Source organism: Lepidochelys kempii, chromosome 2 (genome assembly GCF_965140265.1).
Source record: "Lepidochelys kempii isolate rLepKem1 chromosome 2, rLepKem1.hap2, whole genome shotgun sequence".
NCBI classification, from domain to species: Eukaryota; Metazoa; Chordata; order Testudines; family Cheloniidae; genus Lepidochelys; species Lepidochelys kempii.
In genome coordinates this window covers 187,301,515-187,320,062 of record NC_133257.1, presented here as the reverse complement: position 1 = coordinate 187,320,062, position 18,548 = coordinate 187,301,515, and the positions used below count along the sequence as shown (strand labels likewise).

The 18,548-nt window shown below is 43.0% G+C and overlaps 1 protein-coding gene across 1 annotated transcript in view; it reads left to right on the top strand.

The window, feature by feature from the left end:
* The window catches only part of TMC2 (transmembrane channel like 2), a 51,206-nt gene extending 40,815 nt beyond the window's left edge, over positions 1 to 10,391 (top strand). Inside the window, exons 15-19 of the mRNA XM_073329659.1 lie at positions 318 to 385; positions 1,181 to 1,420; positions 4,811 to 4,936; positions 9,032 to 9,110; positions 10,257 to 10,391. Of these exons, the coding sequence (XP_073185760.1) occupies positions 318 to 385; positions 1,181 to 1,420; positions 4,811 to 4,936; positions 9,032 to 9,110; positions 10,257 to 10,391 (648 nt within the window). The remainder of the gene's footprint in view (positions 1 to 317; positions 386 to 1,180; positions 1,421 to 4,810; positions 4,937 to 9,031; positions 9,111 to 10,256) is intronic.
* Positions 10,392 to 18,548: the final 8,157 nt, after the last annotated feature.

The window sequence follows — 18,548 nt, the reverse complement described above, 5'->3', positions numbered from 1 at the left end:
CTGTAGACCTTTTCCTCATAGCTGACTATATTATTCAAAGATTCAAAACAAGAGCAAAGCAACTCCAAACACTTGGTAACCACCACCAGCGGCCTTTCCAGCTTTCAGCAAGCCAAGAGAGGAGTGGTGGTCCACAGTGCATAGCTGCCCCTTTGTTTTCGTAGCTGCACAGGTTACCTACTCAATAGGCAGGGAATCTAGGCTTTACTTGGAATCCCCTAACACGCTAGGACTTAATGAGCACCTTGATACCTTGGCAGACCAAGCAAGAGCAGATACTTTATACATAAATTATTTTCCCCTCTCGTTTCATATAGCCCTCTTATGCCGAGTTTGATATTAGTGGTAACGTGTTGGGCTTGATCTTCAATCAAGGAATGATCTGGTAAGATATCTTTGTTTTCCCACTCTCTCCCCCCGCCCCTTAGAATGGAAAAGTCCTTAACAGCACTAAGAATTCAAGAGATTGGTAATGCACCTAGACTTTCCAAACTGGATGGACTTATTTGCATGGGGGGGTTTTGTTTTGTTTTTAAAAAGTTTGACTTCTATGTTCCTTGCTATTAAAAACAAAACAAAAAACCCAGCCCACAAAAATATCTGGCCGATTTTAAATGGAAATTAGTACTGCAGACCCTGACCTACTCCTTTTATAGGATTATTTTTGGATGATAAAATTGACCTTTCCCCCAGATTATAAATCTCTTAAGGATGACACTATAAACCCTTTTGATTTTTCTGTTGGGAAGGGAGATCTGCATGCTTTGAGCATGTTACCAGATGGTACAAGTTTGACCATTAGCAGATGCATCAATTGGGTGGGAGACTGGGCTGGAATAAGGCAATTTGGGGCCAGAGGCACAGCCTAACATGGGGACCTGCACAGCCATCACCCAGTAGTGGCCCCTTTCTGCCTCCACAGTGTTGGGAGCAGTGACAGGTGTGTCTCTACATATGTGCCTCCAGCAGTGGGTGGATGCTCTTTCAGGAGTGGTCATTTTCTCCTCAACGGTGTGCATGTGGAAGATAGAAGGGAAAGGAGAGCAGCATAAACTGACCTAGCCGGAATCATTTCCAAGTATACCCGTCACCAATGCTAACGTGTTTGCTGATCCTGAAGTAGAACCCTAGTCTAGGTAAATAGTGCTCCTGGTTTTTTTTTTTGTTGTTTTTTTTTTAGGATGGGATCATTTTATGCACCTGGACTGGTTGGCATAAACGTGCTGCGCTTACTAACCTCCATGTATTTTCAGTGCTGGGCGGTTATGAGTAGCAATGTCCCTCATGAACGCGTGTTCAAAGCATCCAAATCCAATAATTTTTATATGGGACTCTTGCTGTTGATCCTGTTCCTAAGCCTACTGCCAGTGGCCTACACCATAATGTCCCTCCCTCCTTCCTTTGACTGTGGACCATTCAGGTATGAAATAACCACAAGCCTGAATTCTTCTTCTGCTTGTATGCACAAAATATTGTAAAAAGTTAGGCATTTTGCTCAACAAGGACTGTATAATACTTTTATTCTTGTCTAGTTACATTCTTTTTTAGAACATGCACCAGAGCATCATGACCAATACTGAGTTGCAAACAAACTGTCATCTGGGGTGACGAACCTACTCCTCGTTTACGTCTGCTATCTTCCAGATAACAGAATTCACTGAGTCTCCTGCCATCTCCAAAACCAAAGTATCCCATAATATCCCTACACCTATTCCTGTAGTTCCTCCTGAAAAAGTGCAGTAGGAACCAACAGAGGATTTTGGAGCAGATCCATGGAGGATGGATGTGTGTCTGAATATGGTGCCCTAGAACAAAAAGTCTCGGACACACATTTCAATGTTATACAAACAAAGAGGAGTCCCAAAAGCCATCTTTCAAGGGCTTCTCTATAGTCAATAGCTACCACAACATGTGATCATTTTTGTATTTGGTGGAGGAATAACAGAAACCAGATTGTTCTGAGCTTCTCTGTTGCTACTTTATTAATGGTATTTCTCCCTGTGTTTCCAAACCAGCACCACACAAAGTGTTCAAGGGACTGGATTAATATGCCCATGAGCTCTGATTTGATTTAGTAACATTATTTCCTGGTGCACACAGAGTCTGACTCAGCAAGGAGCCAGATTGGAACAAATTGTTTCTTTAGTTGCACTGTCTTAGGTTCTTCAATTGCTAATGGAGAATGTCAGTAGAAATCTGTGGAGAGTTGGAGAATGGGAGGAAATACCAAGATGTTCTTAATTTATAGACCAGACTAGCAGGATTTAATTATCTTGCCCTTTAAAAGTACATCACAATATCCAGCCCTGTGTACTCAATCCTGCCCTCACATACACAAACACCCATTATTATGTAACTTGTATATCATCAGCTACTAGGTGGCTCAGGGGAACTAGTGAGGAGATACAGAAGCTTTCATGTTGAGGTTGCCAGTTCAGCCTAGCATAGGGAACCAGCAACTGTGCCTTGTTACCATCTGACGATTGTTGAGTGGTTATGTTGAAATGAGTTAGCAATCTCCTCCCACTGCAGGGTTCCATATCACAAAAGCTACCAGACTATCTGGAAACTTTTTGGCAGATCAGGAGAGATGACTGAACTACTTTCCCCCTTTTTCCTCCACCTGCCCCCCTGAAGTGGGCCCTCTATTTCCTAGGTCAGGGGTGGCCAACCTGCACCTGAGAAAGAGCCAGAATTTACCAATGTGCATTGCCAAAGAGCCACAGTAAATCGTTAGCAGTGCCGCCCCCTCACATCAGCTCTGCCCCACCCCCAGTGTCTCCCACCCACCAGCAGCACTGCCGATCAGCACCTAACCCTCCATCCCTGCGCCTCCCGCCCACCGCGATCAGCCGTTTTGTGGTGTGCAGGAGGCTGGAGGGGGGGAGGGGGGAGAGCAAGGGCGCAGCAGACTCAGGGGAAGGAGTGGGGGCCTTAAGGGGGAAGGAGTGTGGTGGAGCTGGGGCCTGGGGCAGAGCCAGGAGTTGAGCAGTGAGCACTCCCTGGCACACTGGAAAGTTGGTACCTGTAGCACCAGCCCCGGAGTCAGTACCTATACAAGGAGCCGCATATTAACTTCTGAAGAGCCGCACGTGGCTCCGGAGCCACAGGTTGGCCACCCCGTCCTAGGTTGATGTATGTTAGTGGAACAGTGCAGGAAACATTTCATTCCTCATGCTGTACCTGGTTTATAAGATACAAGTACTTCAATCTCCAGAGCCACTGAGCCAACACCTTTCACAGACATTACAGTCACATGCAGGGCTGGCCCTTGGTGTTTTGCTGCCCAAGGTAGAAAACATTTTTCATGCCTCATGAGCAGCACTCGCCCCGCCCCGCGTTGGCATCCATGAAAGTTGGCACTGAGCGCAATCAACTATAAGGCCAGCCGTGGACACATGAAAGTACAAAGCCCAATACCACCAACTATGGTACTTGCACGCAGTCATGCACTACTCTCAGCGACAGAATCTGTATATAGGCAGATGTGAGTGGTGTACCTGAACCATAAGAGATTTTCAAAGTCCATAAATCATTTCACAACAATCCCCAAGCATTGTCTGAAGCATTAAAGAATTATTTCAAACCTTGAAGCCTCTTTCTCAAAATCCACTCTTATCTGCTTTGTTCAATCCCCTCAGCACAGCTCCCACCATAATGTTGAGGATTTGGCTAGTAATGTACCATACTTGACTAATGAAGAAGGGTGAAATTGTGGCACTGGTTCAGCCTCTGTCTGTCTCTGTTGACCCTTGTCATGAGGATGGACTGTGACTTCTTTCAAATTGGAGTCCAGAATAATTATTTTAGATCCTAAAAAGTAAAGGAGTACTTGTGGCACCTTAGAGACTAACCAATTTATTTGAGCATAAGCTTTCGTGAGCTACAGCTCACTCCATAGTGAGCTGTAGCTCACGAAAGCTTATGCTCAAATAAATTGGTTAGTCTCTAAGGTGCCACAAGTACTCCTTTACTTTTTGCGAATACAGACTAACACGGTTGTTACTCTGAAACCTTTAGATCCCAAATAAGCAAGAATACAGTGAGTCTAAGGATTATGAGTAGGGCTAATACTACCCACAGAAATGGTCACTCTTTGAATCCAACACTGAATCCGTAAGTGTTGGATGCTATGAAAGAAACCTCCTAGCTTATCTAGCCCATCCTCTTTCCTGTGTATGATTATTTCATTTGCACACAGCATATTCTCTAATGCTTTATTCAGTGTAGTTTAAAATTACTCCTACTTTAAAATTACTCAGTGGGCTTCCTATTAAGTGATAATCACAGCTTGCTATTTTTGATCTTACTTAGTTGTTCTTGAAGTTGGCTCATTAGTTAAGAAAGCATTGATTTGCAGAAGCAGAGCTATCTCCACAACAAAAAGACCATCTTCAATGTGATATGAAAGTCACAAATCTCAGATTATTTTTTTTAAAGTCTGTAGGATTTGTGTGGATTCAAGGGAAATAAATAAGTAGAGCTCATGAAGTAACTAGGAGTGGTAACATACACATATATATTAGTGCTTGAAGCAAGTTACCTTTGTAGAGGTCATTCACATAATCAATACCACTAAAGACAGATCATTAGAACTCAAGAAAGAGTGGCTGGACTGAAAGATATTTGTAAGTAAGTCACTTCAACAGTATTTTAATATCTAAAGTCTTAGTAGCAAACAACATGTTGACAGACAATGAAATAATTGTATTGTTCTTTATAAAATCTTTTAAAGTTGTTTAACAAGGCACTACTGTGGCCTTTCAGTAACCAGCTACACAATGCGTAATTGATCATTTTATCTTTCCAGTGGAAAGAAAAGAATGTATGATGTCATCCAAGAGACCATCAAGCAGGATTTTCCACTTTTTATAGCCAAGATCTTCAGTTATGTGGCAAATCCGGGACTGATTATACCTGCAGTTCTGCTTATGGTGTAAGTTATATTTGCAATAATACAGGTTTGGAAGGAAGGGAGACTTGAGAGATCATGAGGTTTTAATGAGATACACAGCCTTTTATCTCTAGATCACAACTAGATAGCCTAGATCAGCAGTGATTAAAAGTCACTGCTGTGATTAACCCATGTAGCTTTAAGGACTATTGTGATTATTTGTGGTTTCTACATTTTTAATGTCTGGAACATTTTGCATGGCAGAGTTCAAAAGATTTGCTGTTTGAAAGCAGCCGGAGTTGGCTGCAGTTGGAATTTAGGAATGAAGTAGCCTGGAACTAAGAACCCCTCTCACTGCTTTAACTTGTCTATTTTTTGTTGCTTTATTTCTTTGGTGTTTTTCTGAGCCAATTAAAGTGGCAGATAAGCCAACTGTGCCTTTCAGTTTATCGGATTTTCAGAGACATAACAGCTACCATCTGAAAATTTTTCAGTAGGGGTAGTGTGAACAAGCATCTACATAGCTAAAACTATCACCGCCGTTGATTGTACCATAATTAATGGCTGCAAGTGGCCACAGCCTTGGTTTTATGTCTTATCCACTTCTTTCTCCAGGAATAATTAGGTAGCTTTGAATCATTTATAGTTCCTGATTTCCTGCCTCCCTCTTTATAATCCATTAGCTGCTAGCACCACCCCTGCTATTGTACATACAGTTAGATAGATCCAAACCGGGGCCAGTCCCTTACATTGATCCTGCTCCAATTTATAACAAGATTAAAAAGAGAAAATGCAGCTGCCAGCATTTCACTTAGCTCTGAAAGATACTTCATCTCTCCCTCCTAAATAAAGCAGATAAGGCAACCTGCAATGCAGCCTTAATACAACAAATAACCTCTGCAAACTGTGGCGGGTGAATCATAAATTTATATTAGCTTGGTTTCAGTGGCAGGCAGCCACTCATAAAATGTGCTCTACCTTTCTAAGAACTGAATTAGTTTGTTCCCCCTCCACTCACTCTCACAATTCCCCCTCCTTTTCCAAAAACAATTTGAGATGTCTCCAATTCATTTACACTCTTTGCCTCAATTGCCAGAGAGTACATTGTAGATATTACACTTTAAGTGAAATTGTTTTGTCTCGGTTTCCTCTCTACTTCTAGTTGCCTCATTTTTCTGGGGAAAGCTATTTTACGTAAACAAGGTTTATGGATAGGTAACCCACCCTTACGTGTGCCAATAGTAGGATTTGAACTCAGGACCAACAGAGCTGAAAATCTGACCTTTACTGTTGGAGTTAAAGAACTCACCCCCTTATGGAAAGCAGTAGCAAACTCAAACCTCGTATGCGGACCAGCCACTAGCCTGGGACAGCAGTCCACACACGCCTAGCGCAAGTTACTTACATTGTCACAAAAATCAACTGGGGGGATGAATCACATGATAATGTGTAAGATGCAGCTGCTCAGAAAGCCTTTTCCACCACCCTTTTTCATGGTGTTCCCCCTCCTCTCCTTCCCTCCATCAAGTCCCCTTAAGTGAGGATCAGAAGCTGTATGAGCAGATCAGTCCTAAAATGCCCACAGTGATTTCACTCAGAGCCATAAGGTACAGTGAGGAAATGGAGCAAATCCAGAACAACTGCAAGAAATATGCGAGAGAGGGATCGCAGGCTGACAAAATGCCACAAGTAGTGTGGGAATGCATTAAATGCCCTGATGGGAAAAAAATTTAACCAAGTTCACATCTATTGATTCTGTTAAATAAATTGCTAAATGGGGAGAAGTTCCAAGCTTTGAAGATGGTGATCGCTATTAATGAAGGGATGCCACAGGACTGAAAAGGAAACTGGAATCTGCAAAAAGGAAAATTGATTTACTCAGAGTAACTCAAAGATCTGGAGAATAAGGGACAGAGAAAACAGAGAGCCAGTGGAGACCACAAGGGCTCTGAAGGAGCAGATCCCTTCAATTAAGTGCAGTCAGGTCAAAACCAGACATGCATGGAGGGCCTTAGAACCAAAAGCAACAGATTTAAAAAAAAGAGACTTAGGTGAATCATAAGATTCAGTTATGTAGATAGGAAACTATTATCTGCTTACAGATAACCAAAAGATGTTTCCATGAGCACAAGGAAAACATTCATTTTCAAAAATCTGCATCACTTATCTAGAGTAGATGGAGGTTTGTCTTGATTATGTAGGAGAGAGAGCTCTGCAAACTTAAGTACGTTCTTTCCAGACAGACCTTTTATATACACATTATTCACCCACCCACCCAGGAAGTATACTATAAAAAAAAAAAAAAAAAAAAAAGACTTCAAAAGAAACTAGTCATCCTCGACAGACTTGCCCTGTCTAGCAGTGTTTGGATTCACTCTTTTTAAATCTACCCTACAAACAGCCTTCTAACTTGGTTTCCAGCTCACTGAATCTGAGCCATAGCTACACAGTCAAATTATGAACTGTCAGTAAGCTCTGCTGTTCCAATATTCCTTGTTAGATACTAGATTTTTTTTTTTAAAGCAGTAGCAGCAAATTGATGGTGCTTTTCCAGGAATGGTCTGGAGTCACTGAGCAGATGATGTTTGGATTTTAAAGGAATAAAATCATTCTGCAAAAGCAGGAGACGACATTTTTGACAACCAAAATATTACTGGCTGGCTGGCAGCAGTGGGGATAAGACAGTCCCAGACACTTCAGCATGTTTTAAAATATGTACCTCTCTGTGAGCCAAAGGCTGCCTGCCACTGCCAGTACATCTCCTCTGATCCCTTTGGCTTTTGATTCCCTCTAGTGTGGCTCCTACCTTTATTTTATTTTTTATTTTTGGGGGCTTGTCCTCTTTGTGAGAGAAAGAATCAAGCCCAAAGCCCACAACTCCACTCAAAACTGGCTATGGTTTACACTGGTTTCCCAACCCTTGCCAATAAGTAACAGTTCAGTTGCAGGCTGTGGACTGGAGCAGTGCCTTGTAGAAGAGCAAGACTCTTCCACGGCTAGATCATTAGCCTCAACTTGGAAGAGCTTGGCTCAGTTCCCTGCTCTGCCACAGACTTCCTGTGACCTTGGACAAGTCACTTAGCCTCTCTGTCTCCGTTCCCCATCTGTAAAATGGGGATAATTGCACTGCCCTAGCTCATGGGGATGTTAAAGATTGTGAGATGCTCAGGACTACAGTGAAAGAAGCCATACAATATCCACATCAGCACACTGTTGTTCTCTCTTACAGTATGTGTGGGGCTGCTGTGAAAGTAATGACTGCTCAAAACAGGCCATGTTCATCCCTAGTTTGACTCTCATGAACTTAGCAGAGCTACACCAGAGAGTCCTTTGGCTCTTTAAATGTAGCCTTTGGGGGTTGGTCTTTATCACTAGATAACTTCAGTATCATCTTCCCAGTCTTCACTGGCCCTCCATCACTTTTGCACAATAAGCTTACAAACAGGCTTTTGGAACCCACACAGTCTAACAGGGAGACTTACTTTATTGCCTGGGGGAAGAGGCAATTTGTATAATAGTCTCCAATTTAACTACCATCTGAGTGCAGTGACTGGGGAAGGGATGATGGAGAGAGTTGGGGGAAAATAGATTGAAGGTCATTTGTGGAAGGTAGAATAGGGAGGAAGGGGTTTTGAGACTTAGGGTGCTGCCAGTGAGTTAGCCTTTGTGCTCCCGCCCCACCCCCCACAGCCTATTCATAGCCAGGGATAACTTTAAAGGTTTTTTAACTAGAGAAACACTGTCTAGTAAGTGCCCACTCCCACCCAACCACAAACACACAGCAGTGACTTGGCCATGAGCATTCTACGAGTTCACAGATAATGCCAGCTGTTCCCACTGGTCCTGCTGCTTGTGCTTTGCATCAGACAGCACCCTGATTCTAACACAACTCTTGTACTTTCCAAAATTGGCAAGCAACAGGTCAAATGAGAGCAAACCCATGCAGCATTGCTTATTTAGAAGGTTCTCTGTGTAATTCAGCTCCTTTGAAAAAATTTTCAGTGTTTTTTTAACCTGATCACATCCCTTGATTCATGCACATGCAGTAGGTGGAGGAGTTCTCTGCTCACCTCCCTTCCAAGATGGGCCTATGTCTCCACTATCCTGTCAGTGTATCTTTTTTTTAAATATTTGTAGCCTAGCCATCTACTATCTGAATGCTGTGGCTGAAGCATATCAGCACGCCAACACAGAACTGAAGAAGAAAATGCAAATGGTATGTATGTGATTTATCCAGTACAGATGTTTCTAAAATACCATGCACTTGCATCTTGACCTAGAGTATTATTTTTAAATAGCTTTTCATTTTAAACCATGTTATGGAACTGCATGATAAAAAAGTGAATTTTCTTTATTGTGCATTTCACTTTGGCAGTGTTCAGTATCTAATTACAATACTGTTAGGTAACACTTCCTAATAAGTGGATATTAACTCATGCTAAAATTAAAATGAAATTTCCCGAGAACTGCATTTTATACCCACATAACAAATTCCATGCCCAAATAATTCAGTGTGATTAATGTTAGTATAGTGAATGCCAAAAGGAGGCCGAGATTTGCCAGGGTTGATAAAGTGCTACCAACGTAACATGTAGGCTTTATAAAAATTACAGCGCAAACAGACTTGCTAACAAGAACAATGACACCTAGGTCTTTGTTATATAGCATCTTTGACCAGTTGCTCTTCAAGCACTTTACAAAAGGAGATCAGTATCATTGTCACCATTTTACATAAAGACAAACTGAAGTATAGAGCAGTGAAGTGACTTGCCCATGGTCACCCAGCAGGCCAGGAGCAGAGCTAGGAATAGACCCCAGGTCTCTTGAGAGTCTAGCCCTGCAAGAGGCTGTATCTGCCATTTTACTGGTATGACACAGGATCTTAGTCAGAAGAAGAATAAAAATTGATGCCACATAAAATACATTCCACGAAATATACCTAGGGATTGATGTAACATTAAGGGTGAGAAAATGAGCACTCAGGAATCAGCAGCCTCCAGAAATTAAGGCTAAATGTCAACTTCAGCTCTGCCCATAGCTTAAAATATGAGCTGCGTGTGTCTATATAATTTCTCAAATATGATATGGACCAAACCTTAGATCCACTGAATATGGCCTTTAGAGGCACATGAGCTCTTTAAAGTTACACAAATCAACTCCATAGCGGCACAAGTGATCATGAATCAGTACAGAAGGGGCCATGAAAGAGAAGACATTGTTACTCAGAGACAGAGACCTCATCAAATGTTGTGACTCTTCGTGCATAGGTAACTCCCCCTCAGAAAACACATGACACCAAGCCGCTATTTCACAAATCATGTCTCCAATTGCAAATGAAATCTAACACTATTAATTTGTGCAGCAACGTGATGAGGAGAAAAACAAGAGGAACAACAAAGCTATGACTAGTTCTGCAATGCAAGACTTAGACCACTCGCTGGATCCAAGTGCAAAGAGTGTGAGTCAGCCCAAACCAGCAGAAGGTAAAACATATTAGAGAGATTTTTGTCACAGCTCAGGGCAACTGCACCTGTATTTCCCCTCAGTGGTCCAGCAAGAACACCCACTCTCAGGCTCCCCTTGCTGCTGCCTCTCTTGAGCGAGACATGCATCTCTCTCCCCTTGTGACCAAGTATCCCTAAGCTGAACCGTTCGCTGCCTGCACTGTGTTATTCCCAGCAAAAGACAGACTGCCTAAGCAGATCTGCTTGCTTTCTCTTCAGAGACTGATAGTGTAACTGTGCACAGTTAAGCTATCACACAGCTTTTTCTAAGCAAGGTAGAAGCATTGCAAAGGTAGGTGTGTTACAGAGAAAACATTAAAGAAAAAGAAAAAACACCACACCGTACTAGAAATCGCCTCCCTCCCCCGCAATCTTCATCAGTCCTTCCAACCCATCCCTAAGGATTGGGGCCGGTCCCGTGTTAGTCTAAACTCAGGCTATTGATTCAAAAGTCCTTCCTGTGTCTGTTGGGGCCTGGAGAATCTAGTTTGTCTTTTTGAACTGTCCTCCTGTAACAAGTGATCAGCAGACAAAATGTCACCCCGGGAGTAAAGTTGCAAAGGCTGAGATAGTTGGTGGGAGGTTGCAATCCCCTCCTCCCCAGTACTTCCTAGGAATTCTACTTCACACGTATTGTCCCTAACATTTCCCCAAGGTTTACATTAGTCAGTCTCCTCAAAACATTACATAGAACCCTACAACGCCACATCATGTAATTTTTAATACAATGGACTCCTAAAATACTTAAACTTAATTCAGTGAGGTTTGTCCAGGATATTGCTGGAAATTGACATCGGTCTCAGTTTTTACCATGGAATGGCTGTGGACATAAAGAAATTGAGCTGAATTCTGTCCTCAGACACACTAGTGCAAGGGGATTGGATGAGCATAACTAAGGGCAGATTTTGTCTGACTAAGTTTCCCTGCAATACTGGAGGAATCAAGTAGTATATTTTTAATGGGCATATCCTGTGCAACCTTAGACTATGTCTACACTACAGACCTTACAGTGGCACAGCTGTGCTGCTGAAAGGTCTCCCATGTAGCCACTCTATGCCAGCGGGAAAGAACTCTCCTGTCAGCATAATTAAACCACCCACAACGAGCGGCGGTAGCTATGTCAGCAGGAGAGGCTCTTCTGCCAACATAGCGTTGTCTACACCAGCGCTTTTGCTGTTGAAACTTATGTCAGCTGTGGTGTGTTTTTTCACATCCGTGACAGACACACGTTTTCCTGACAAAAGTGGTAGTGCAGAGAAAGCCTTAGCAAAGGTCTTGGAATCCCTCATCTTACCCAGTGCCTGGAGAGGAATCCTTTCAACACAGCTTCCCAAAGGGAATTATTATTAAGAGATGCTACTGATACAAGATATTCCCATGGGGCAGCAGTTTGTTGACTCAACAGCAACCCCAGCTCCTCTGGGGAGTAAAAGCAGAATTAGGAATCAAATCTGGATGGGTGAGAACAGGTTTTTTTTAAAAACAATCATCCAAATGTGGGTTGTTGGCAAAAGAAGTTACTTTCTGTAATAGAACCATTGAATGCAATATTACTTATTCAGGACTTAAAACATATAGATCGTAAAGCCAGAAGGGACCATTGTGACCATATAGTCTGACCTCCTGTATAACACAGGCCATAGGAATTCTTTAAATTAATTCCTCATTGAATTAGAGCATATCTTTTAGAAAAGCATCCAATCTCCAACACATTGCTGGCACACCTCCAGGCAGAGTACGCTAAGCCATCCTTAAGCCTATGCATACAGCCAGCTATTCCTACACATGCCATAACACAGCTCATTCTGGAGAAGTACAAATGAGTCTTAATACAGGGGATGGGCCTGTGCAATGCTTTGATCTGAAGTTGCCCAACATTTTGGAGAGTTTGCATCTAGGGTTTTGATTCAGGCCCAATCTCTATTTATCGTGTCAGGTGAAATTGCCTCGAGAATATTCTGAAAAAAAAACCCAGTGAATTCTGGGCTAGGGAGTATCAAGAATTTGAAGTGGAAACATGTTTTAAAACTGCTAAAAAAGGCCCTGTGCCAAGCTGAGTAACTCTTGATGAAACTGAATGGAGCGACAGTGAATAAAGAAGGTTGATGCTATTTATCATTTTAATTTTAGCTGGTGGTTACAGTTAAACACATTAGCATCTCTTGGATCTTCCCCCTTCTGTCCTACTGAATTTGAAATTTCTCAAATCAGTTTGTGATACATCCTTCCTTATAGTAGGGATCGTGCCTTTATTTAGGTTAGGAAAGTACCATGCACATTGTGGATGGTAATGAAAATATATAATAAAAACCAATATTACAAATGCATAATCATCATAAATAATACATCTCTACCTTTGTGCTTAAGGAAGGACACTGGAACTATTGCCTTTTATATCTGTCAAAATAAAACTGCAAAGGGAACTTAGGCAGACAGGCTGTAGATACCTAAACTGGATGTTGGACAGAATACAGGTGCTAACATCTGTACTTTTGGTTTCTTAGTGTAGACTTCTACAAGAACACACATACAGATAGGGTTATTGTATATAAACAGGGTGATGGCAGGAGCAACTATGGAGGGAGGTGAGGAAGGAGTGTTTGTTTTAAATGAAATAATTTTAATCACCTTGGCTCCTGTTTTTAAATCTATTTTTTTCCTGATACAAGAGAACAAATCAGACTCTACCAGAAGAAACAGCCCTGCAGAGAAAGGAGCAAGAAACAGCAACCACACCAGCTCTGGGAGAGGAGAAATGCTTGCACCACCACCACCTTGTGTGACGATAACACGACCACCAAAGCCTAGTTTAAGGGCATCTCACCATAGACAATCAAAACCCGTGGCTTACCAGAAGGGACCATACCCTGGAACGGTCAGGGGGCAACCGCATTAAAACATCAAATGTAGTTTTGTTTGGGTATAGGCGTATTGTTTATTTCCATTGTATCAAGCATGTTATTCAAACAATTTCTAGTCTTATTAAGAAATTATTGCACATTGATCATTAAACGTTGGCTCTGTCTCCAAACAGCTTTATTTAATGATCAGGTAGCACATTTGAGGCAGTGACAGTATTGATAATTCTTGTGCGGATGGTACCTATCCCCAGGGCCAATATCACCTGCGTTGTGGGTACCTCTTTTGGTGTTTGATATTTGCTAGTCTCTTGAAAGACTTTCAGTTTGTAGACCCAGTAAGGGTTTTAACTTCTCCCCTTGTTATTTAAATCAAAATTTCCCCTCCCCCAGAGCAGTTCTGTTCTGAAACAAAAAAAGAACAATGTCTTTCTAACTATAGAGAAGTCCATGGTAGGGAAAGAAGAATCTTGCAAAAGTCAGATTGGCACAAGAAGGTGTCCTGTGTACAGTATTTTATCCAGTACAGTTTCTCCCTATCTCCAACCCCGGCCCCTCCTCCCCCTGCTCCACCCTCTACTCCTTTTGGTTTTGGCTCTTCCAGCTCTCTGCTCAGTTTACACCCTATTTCGCACCACCACCGTTCCCTCTCTGCCCCTCTTTTCATATTCTCGTCACACTCTGCGCTTGCATTTGCATTTGCAACTGCAAATGGGCAAGTTCACTTCTCACGTGGAGGAAAGGCAGAGGTGGGGTAGCCCAAGATGTCTGGGAGACTGGAAGTGTCCTGGCCTGTCTCAAAAACAGTCAGCTTTATCTTTGTTTAATCAGCAATGCCAGTGGCCACTTCGGGGTCAGCTAGACCATGATCCACCAGAGCTAGAAGCTAGGAGTTCCCAAGATTTGGTGGTTGAGATATCAAACCTTTCTGGGTAATGGTCATACTTGCATGCTTGCTGTGCTGCCCCTGGGCTTACAGAATCCCACCCCAGCCTGCGGTTCAGACAGTCTAGCTGTGCAGAGAGGGCGCTCTGTGCATTTTTGTTTAAAGCATGTAGAAAATAAACCCGTGCTTCTGAGTAACAATAGAATCCTAAATTTCTTGCTGTAAGTTTTACACTTGAATCAGCTGAGAGGCTCAGGCTCAAAGGCCTCCCCCTACACCTCTTCTCCCTGGCTCTGCTGCTGCTCCTCAGCCCAGAGACGAGTAACTCTTGATAGTGGGGAGGCAGGTGACCGCCCCATCTATCGCCTCTAGGCTGAGGAACAGCAGCAGAGCCAGGGCCACCAGTGCAGTGGCAAGCTTGGGGTGCATCTCCTGGCAGTCTTGCTCCACGGGCCGGGGCAGTCTCCAGACAGAACAGCAAATCCATTATTTTTCAGAAATGGTGATTATCTAAGGCAAAGAGTAGCAAAAAGCAAGTTTTGCCATCCCCAAATATATTGTGATGGTGGACAGATTACAGTCTCCCCACAGCACTGCGCCTTTCCCTAGGAATTGGGAGGCTGTTTGCTGAAGAACGTCTCTGTAACTCGCTCGGTGCTCTTTGAGGCAAGTTGCTCGGATACACAGTGTTGATGAAAAATCTTCTTTCCCCCCATTGTCACATCACCACCAGTCGCAAAGTAGCACGGTGAGCCTTTACTACTGCACAAAGTCTGCAGAGATTCCCAATGAGCTAAGTTCAGAAGAGAACCAAAAGAAAATGCCTTTCAACTGCCTAAAGAGCAGCTGCAACTGTCAGAAGAAAAAAGGCTCAGTCATGAACACCTTAAATGCATCTCAAACTCTCACAAATGCCCAGTTAAGAACAAAACAAAACTGAATTCTGAACCTTTTGGACCTAATCTGGTTTCCACCAAAGTCCCACAGGAGGAATCGGTCACATTTTTCAAGGTGTACTTAGCAGACATGCAATCAGCCCTGTTAATCCGAATTAGGATGGTTTTGGGGTGACGTTAGCCTGATTTTCAGTCAAAACCTGAGTTCCTCTTGGGTGGCCTCAATTCTCAATACAAGTGACCCACAAAGGGAAAAAGATGGATTAACATCTCACCTGCCCTTTCGTAGACGCCCCCTTTGATGTATAAGGAAAATCTGAAAGATTGAGGAGGGGAGGGCAAGAATCTTTTAAAGATTTTTCCCCGTTTTTTTACGTTAACTTTAGAACTATGAGGGATATTGTTTATATCCTAGCCGCAGCCAACAGAAAGTAGGGCCCCACTGCTCTGGGCCCCGTACAAACACACAGAGCTGAATGGGCACCTTATAGTCCAGGCCAAAAGGCAGTGCTTTTGGTCTCAGCAGGCATTTTCAATTTCTGTAAGCTCTGCTGAAGTCCAGCCCCCCCCCCACCCCCCACATTCCACAGCTGGCCAGTCACCAAAGAGGGCAATAGCTAAGGAAAGGAGAGGTGATTAGACACAATGCTGAATGCTTCTGTCATTCTACAGTGGTTTAAAAGTAACCGGGGCAAAGAGATTGGGAAGGGCAGACAAATCACATTTGTCATACAAAATGCTATCCAGTTCCTGTGGAAGGTGCAGAATGCAGAGCTACTTGACTACTGGTAAGCATCCAGAGGTGCTGGGCACAATGGGTGTTCAGGGACTCTCAGAAGCTCAGGGACATCAGGATGTAAGAGGTGCTGGTGTGCTGGCTATTAAAGTGTTTTCTCCCAGGTGAGGACTGTTCAGATTGGAACCAGGAATGCTAACATGATTAAAACAAGAGCTGACCTGAATCATTTGTGAGGTTCAGGGAAGTTACAGTAACATCTCCCTTGCACTTCTGTATATTCTACCTGATCCCAGTGGATGGGTCTATTGCACACACAGGAACATCAGCTCCAGCGGTGTCATTTGCTATGGCACAAGGGTGGGGGGCAGTTCCCCCCCCCCAAAAAACCTTCTCATAGGGCTATATGCCCCACTTGGTACCACCCCTATCAGGTTTCACAGGATACAATATAATCACAGGTAATGTTCTATAAGATGACACAACTTTGCTGCCCTACCACCAAAAACAAATTTTTTTCTTACACTATACCCCTGATCATCTCTACTATCACTTGAAAAATACCCATGAGACAGCATAAAGAGGGGATGAAGGAAATATCAGCACAACCTGCCACAGAGCTCATGTAATTAGGGTTGCCAACTATGACTATGCCAAGCTATTCCAGGAGATTTCCCCCCACACACACTCCCCCCAACATGATGTAATGTCATTTTCTTAAAATATCCTATTAAAATCTCCCAAATTGCTTTCAATAGTCACCAGGAGATTGATGCCAATTCCGGGAGACTCCAGGCCAATCCTACATGTAATGCCTGGGGGCCCTCCACAGCAGGGGATCCTTGCCCTGTTGCTCAGCCTGGGGCCCTCCAAAGGGGTCGGCAGGGGGATCATCACCCTACTGTGCTGAGTAAATGCTCTTCACCAGGCATTGGCTGTGAAACACCTTTGAAAGACAGCCTGTTGGTGCCTTCTTGGGGGATTAGAAGATCTTGCCAGAGCAGTAACCCAAGTCGCTTCCCAGCTCTGAACTAAGAGACATGGTCAAAACTAGGGGGTGTAGCAGGATCAGCTACACCAAGCACGGCCTGTTCAACATACGCAAACAAGGTCAGGCTCTTGTGTATTCTCACAAGGAGCAGAGATGCAGCTAGGCTCCTAATGAAGACTTATTTCCATTGCACACATGGCTTCAGGGAAGCTGAAACATCAGCTTATCTCTGGCTGCATCCCACTCCAGTTCACAGTCCCTTCATTAGGAGCCTTGCCTGCATCTCTGCTCCTTGTGAGGATACCTTTGAAAGTGAAATTTTTAAACTGGCCTCTTTAAGAATGACTCATGGTGCTGGCAATAAGTTACGCTGGCTTTCACCTCTAGATCATTGGATCAGATGTGGCCTGGCTTCCTAACAGTGATAAGGTACCATCTCATGGTTGCTCAGAGGCCTGTGTGGAAAAACCACCACTAGAACAAATAGGGCTAGTTTTCTCTCTTGAGCATGTCTGGGCTGCTTAGCCAAAGTAATTCCCGCAGTTAGTGGAGTGGCTACCGTAGCTTATAAAGTAGGGCAGCTGCAGTATGGAGGTGAAAATTCTGAATTGGAATTCTTGTATTGCTTCTCATCGATCTCCTCAGCTTGACACCTTACTCAGAATAGCGATCTACAGGTATCCCTCATAGTTACACATTATGCTCACTCAGTGCATCCCTCAGTGCAAGCCATTTATTTTCCCCACATGGAACCCTTTATTTTGCATTTTGGTTTAAAGTGATTGAGAGATTCCCTGACCTAGAAAAGCAAATGATGTCCTGAACTAGCACCTTGAGAGAGAAAAAAAAAAATAGTTCTAGACGGTTTATGAAGAAATCCCTCTCGACTCTCTCAGGTGGTATAACAACACTGTCTGCCATGAACAGAGACAAAAGACACTGAAACAACAAGATGACTGATTAGATGCGAGACCTTTGTCCCATTGTTTATTTGTTGGTTTGTTTTGGGGTAAAATGGCAATCCTATCAGCTGCTAAGGTTCAAGGGATGTGATAAATGACTGTCTTAGAACAGGTGGGGATGATTTTAGAAGCAGATGATGAAAAGACTGAAGAGGCAAACCAAAAAAAGAGAGAGGAAGAGAGATAACATTTGGAAGTTAAATTCCTTATTGAGTTGGTTTAGAAATTGCTGTTCATAAGACAGATGGAGGTGTTAATAAAACATTTCCAGGGATGAATGTGGTTCACTGTTTTGAATAAGTGTTTTAGGTTACCATAGGCTAGCAGATGCGATACTGTCAATGGATAAAGATGTGCAATACTTTTGTCTCTCTTCTTGCGAAGTATAACACAACATGAAAATTAAAGCCTCAACTCTTTAAAACCCTGTCACTTCTGACCACCAAAGGAGACTGTTTAGTCCTCACCACAGGACTGAGACCGTTCCTCCAAAGCAATTCCAAAATATGGCATAGAACTAACCTCCCACTTGTTCTCCCATTATGCAGTGTGAAAAGATGCTTCTCTGCTTTGGAGAAGTGGGGTCTTCGTATCACAGGACCAACCACAAATGTAATATCGACTGTATCTGTTTGGGTGCGGACACACACACGTTAATATGTGCATCTCATCCATATTTTAAACAAAATCCTTTATTTGGAGTCTAATGTTCCATGTTAATGATCAGAGAATTCACTGTTCCATATTTCAGCAAAGTACACTATATGATACTAAGTGATTGAATTCTCAATGTGTGTAATTTTACCATGAATAAAAATCAT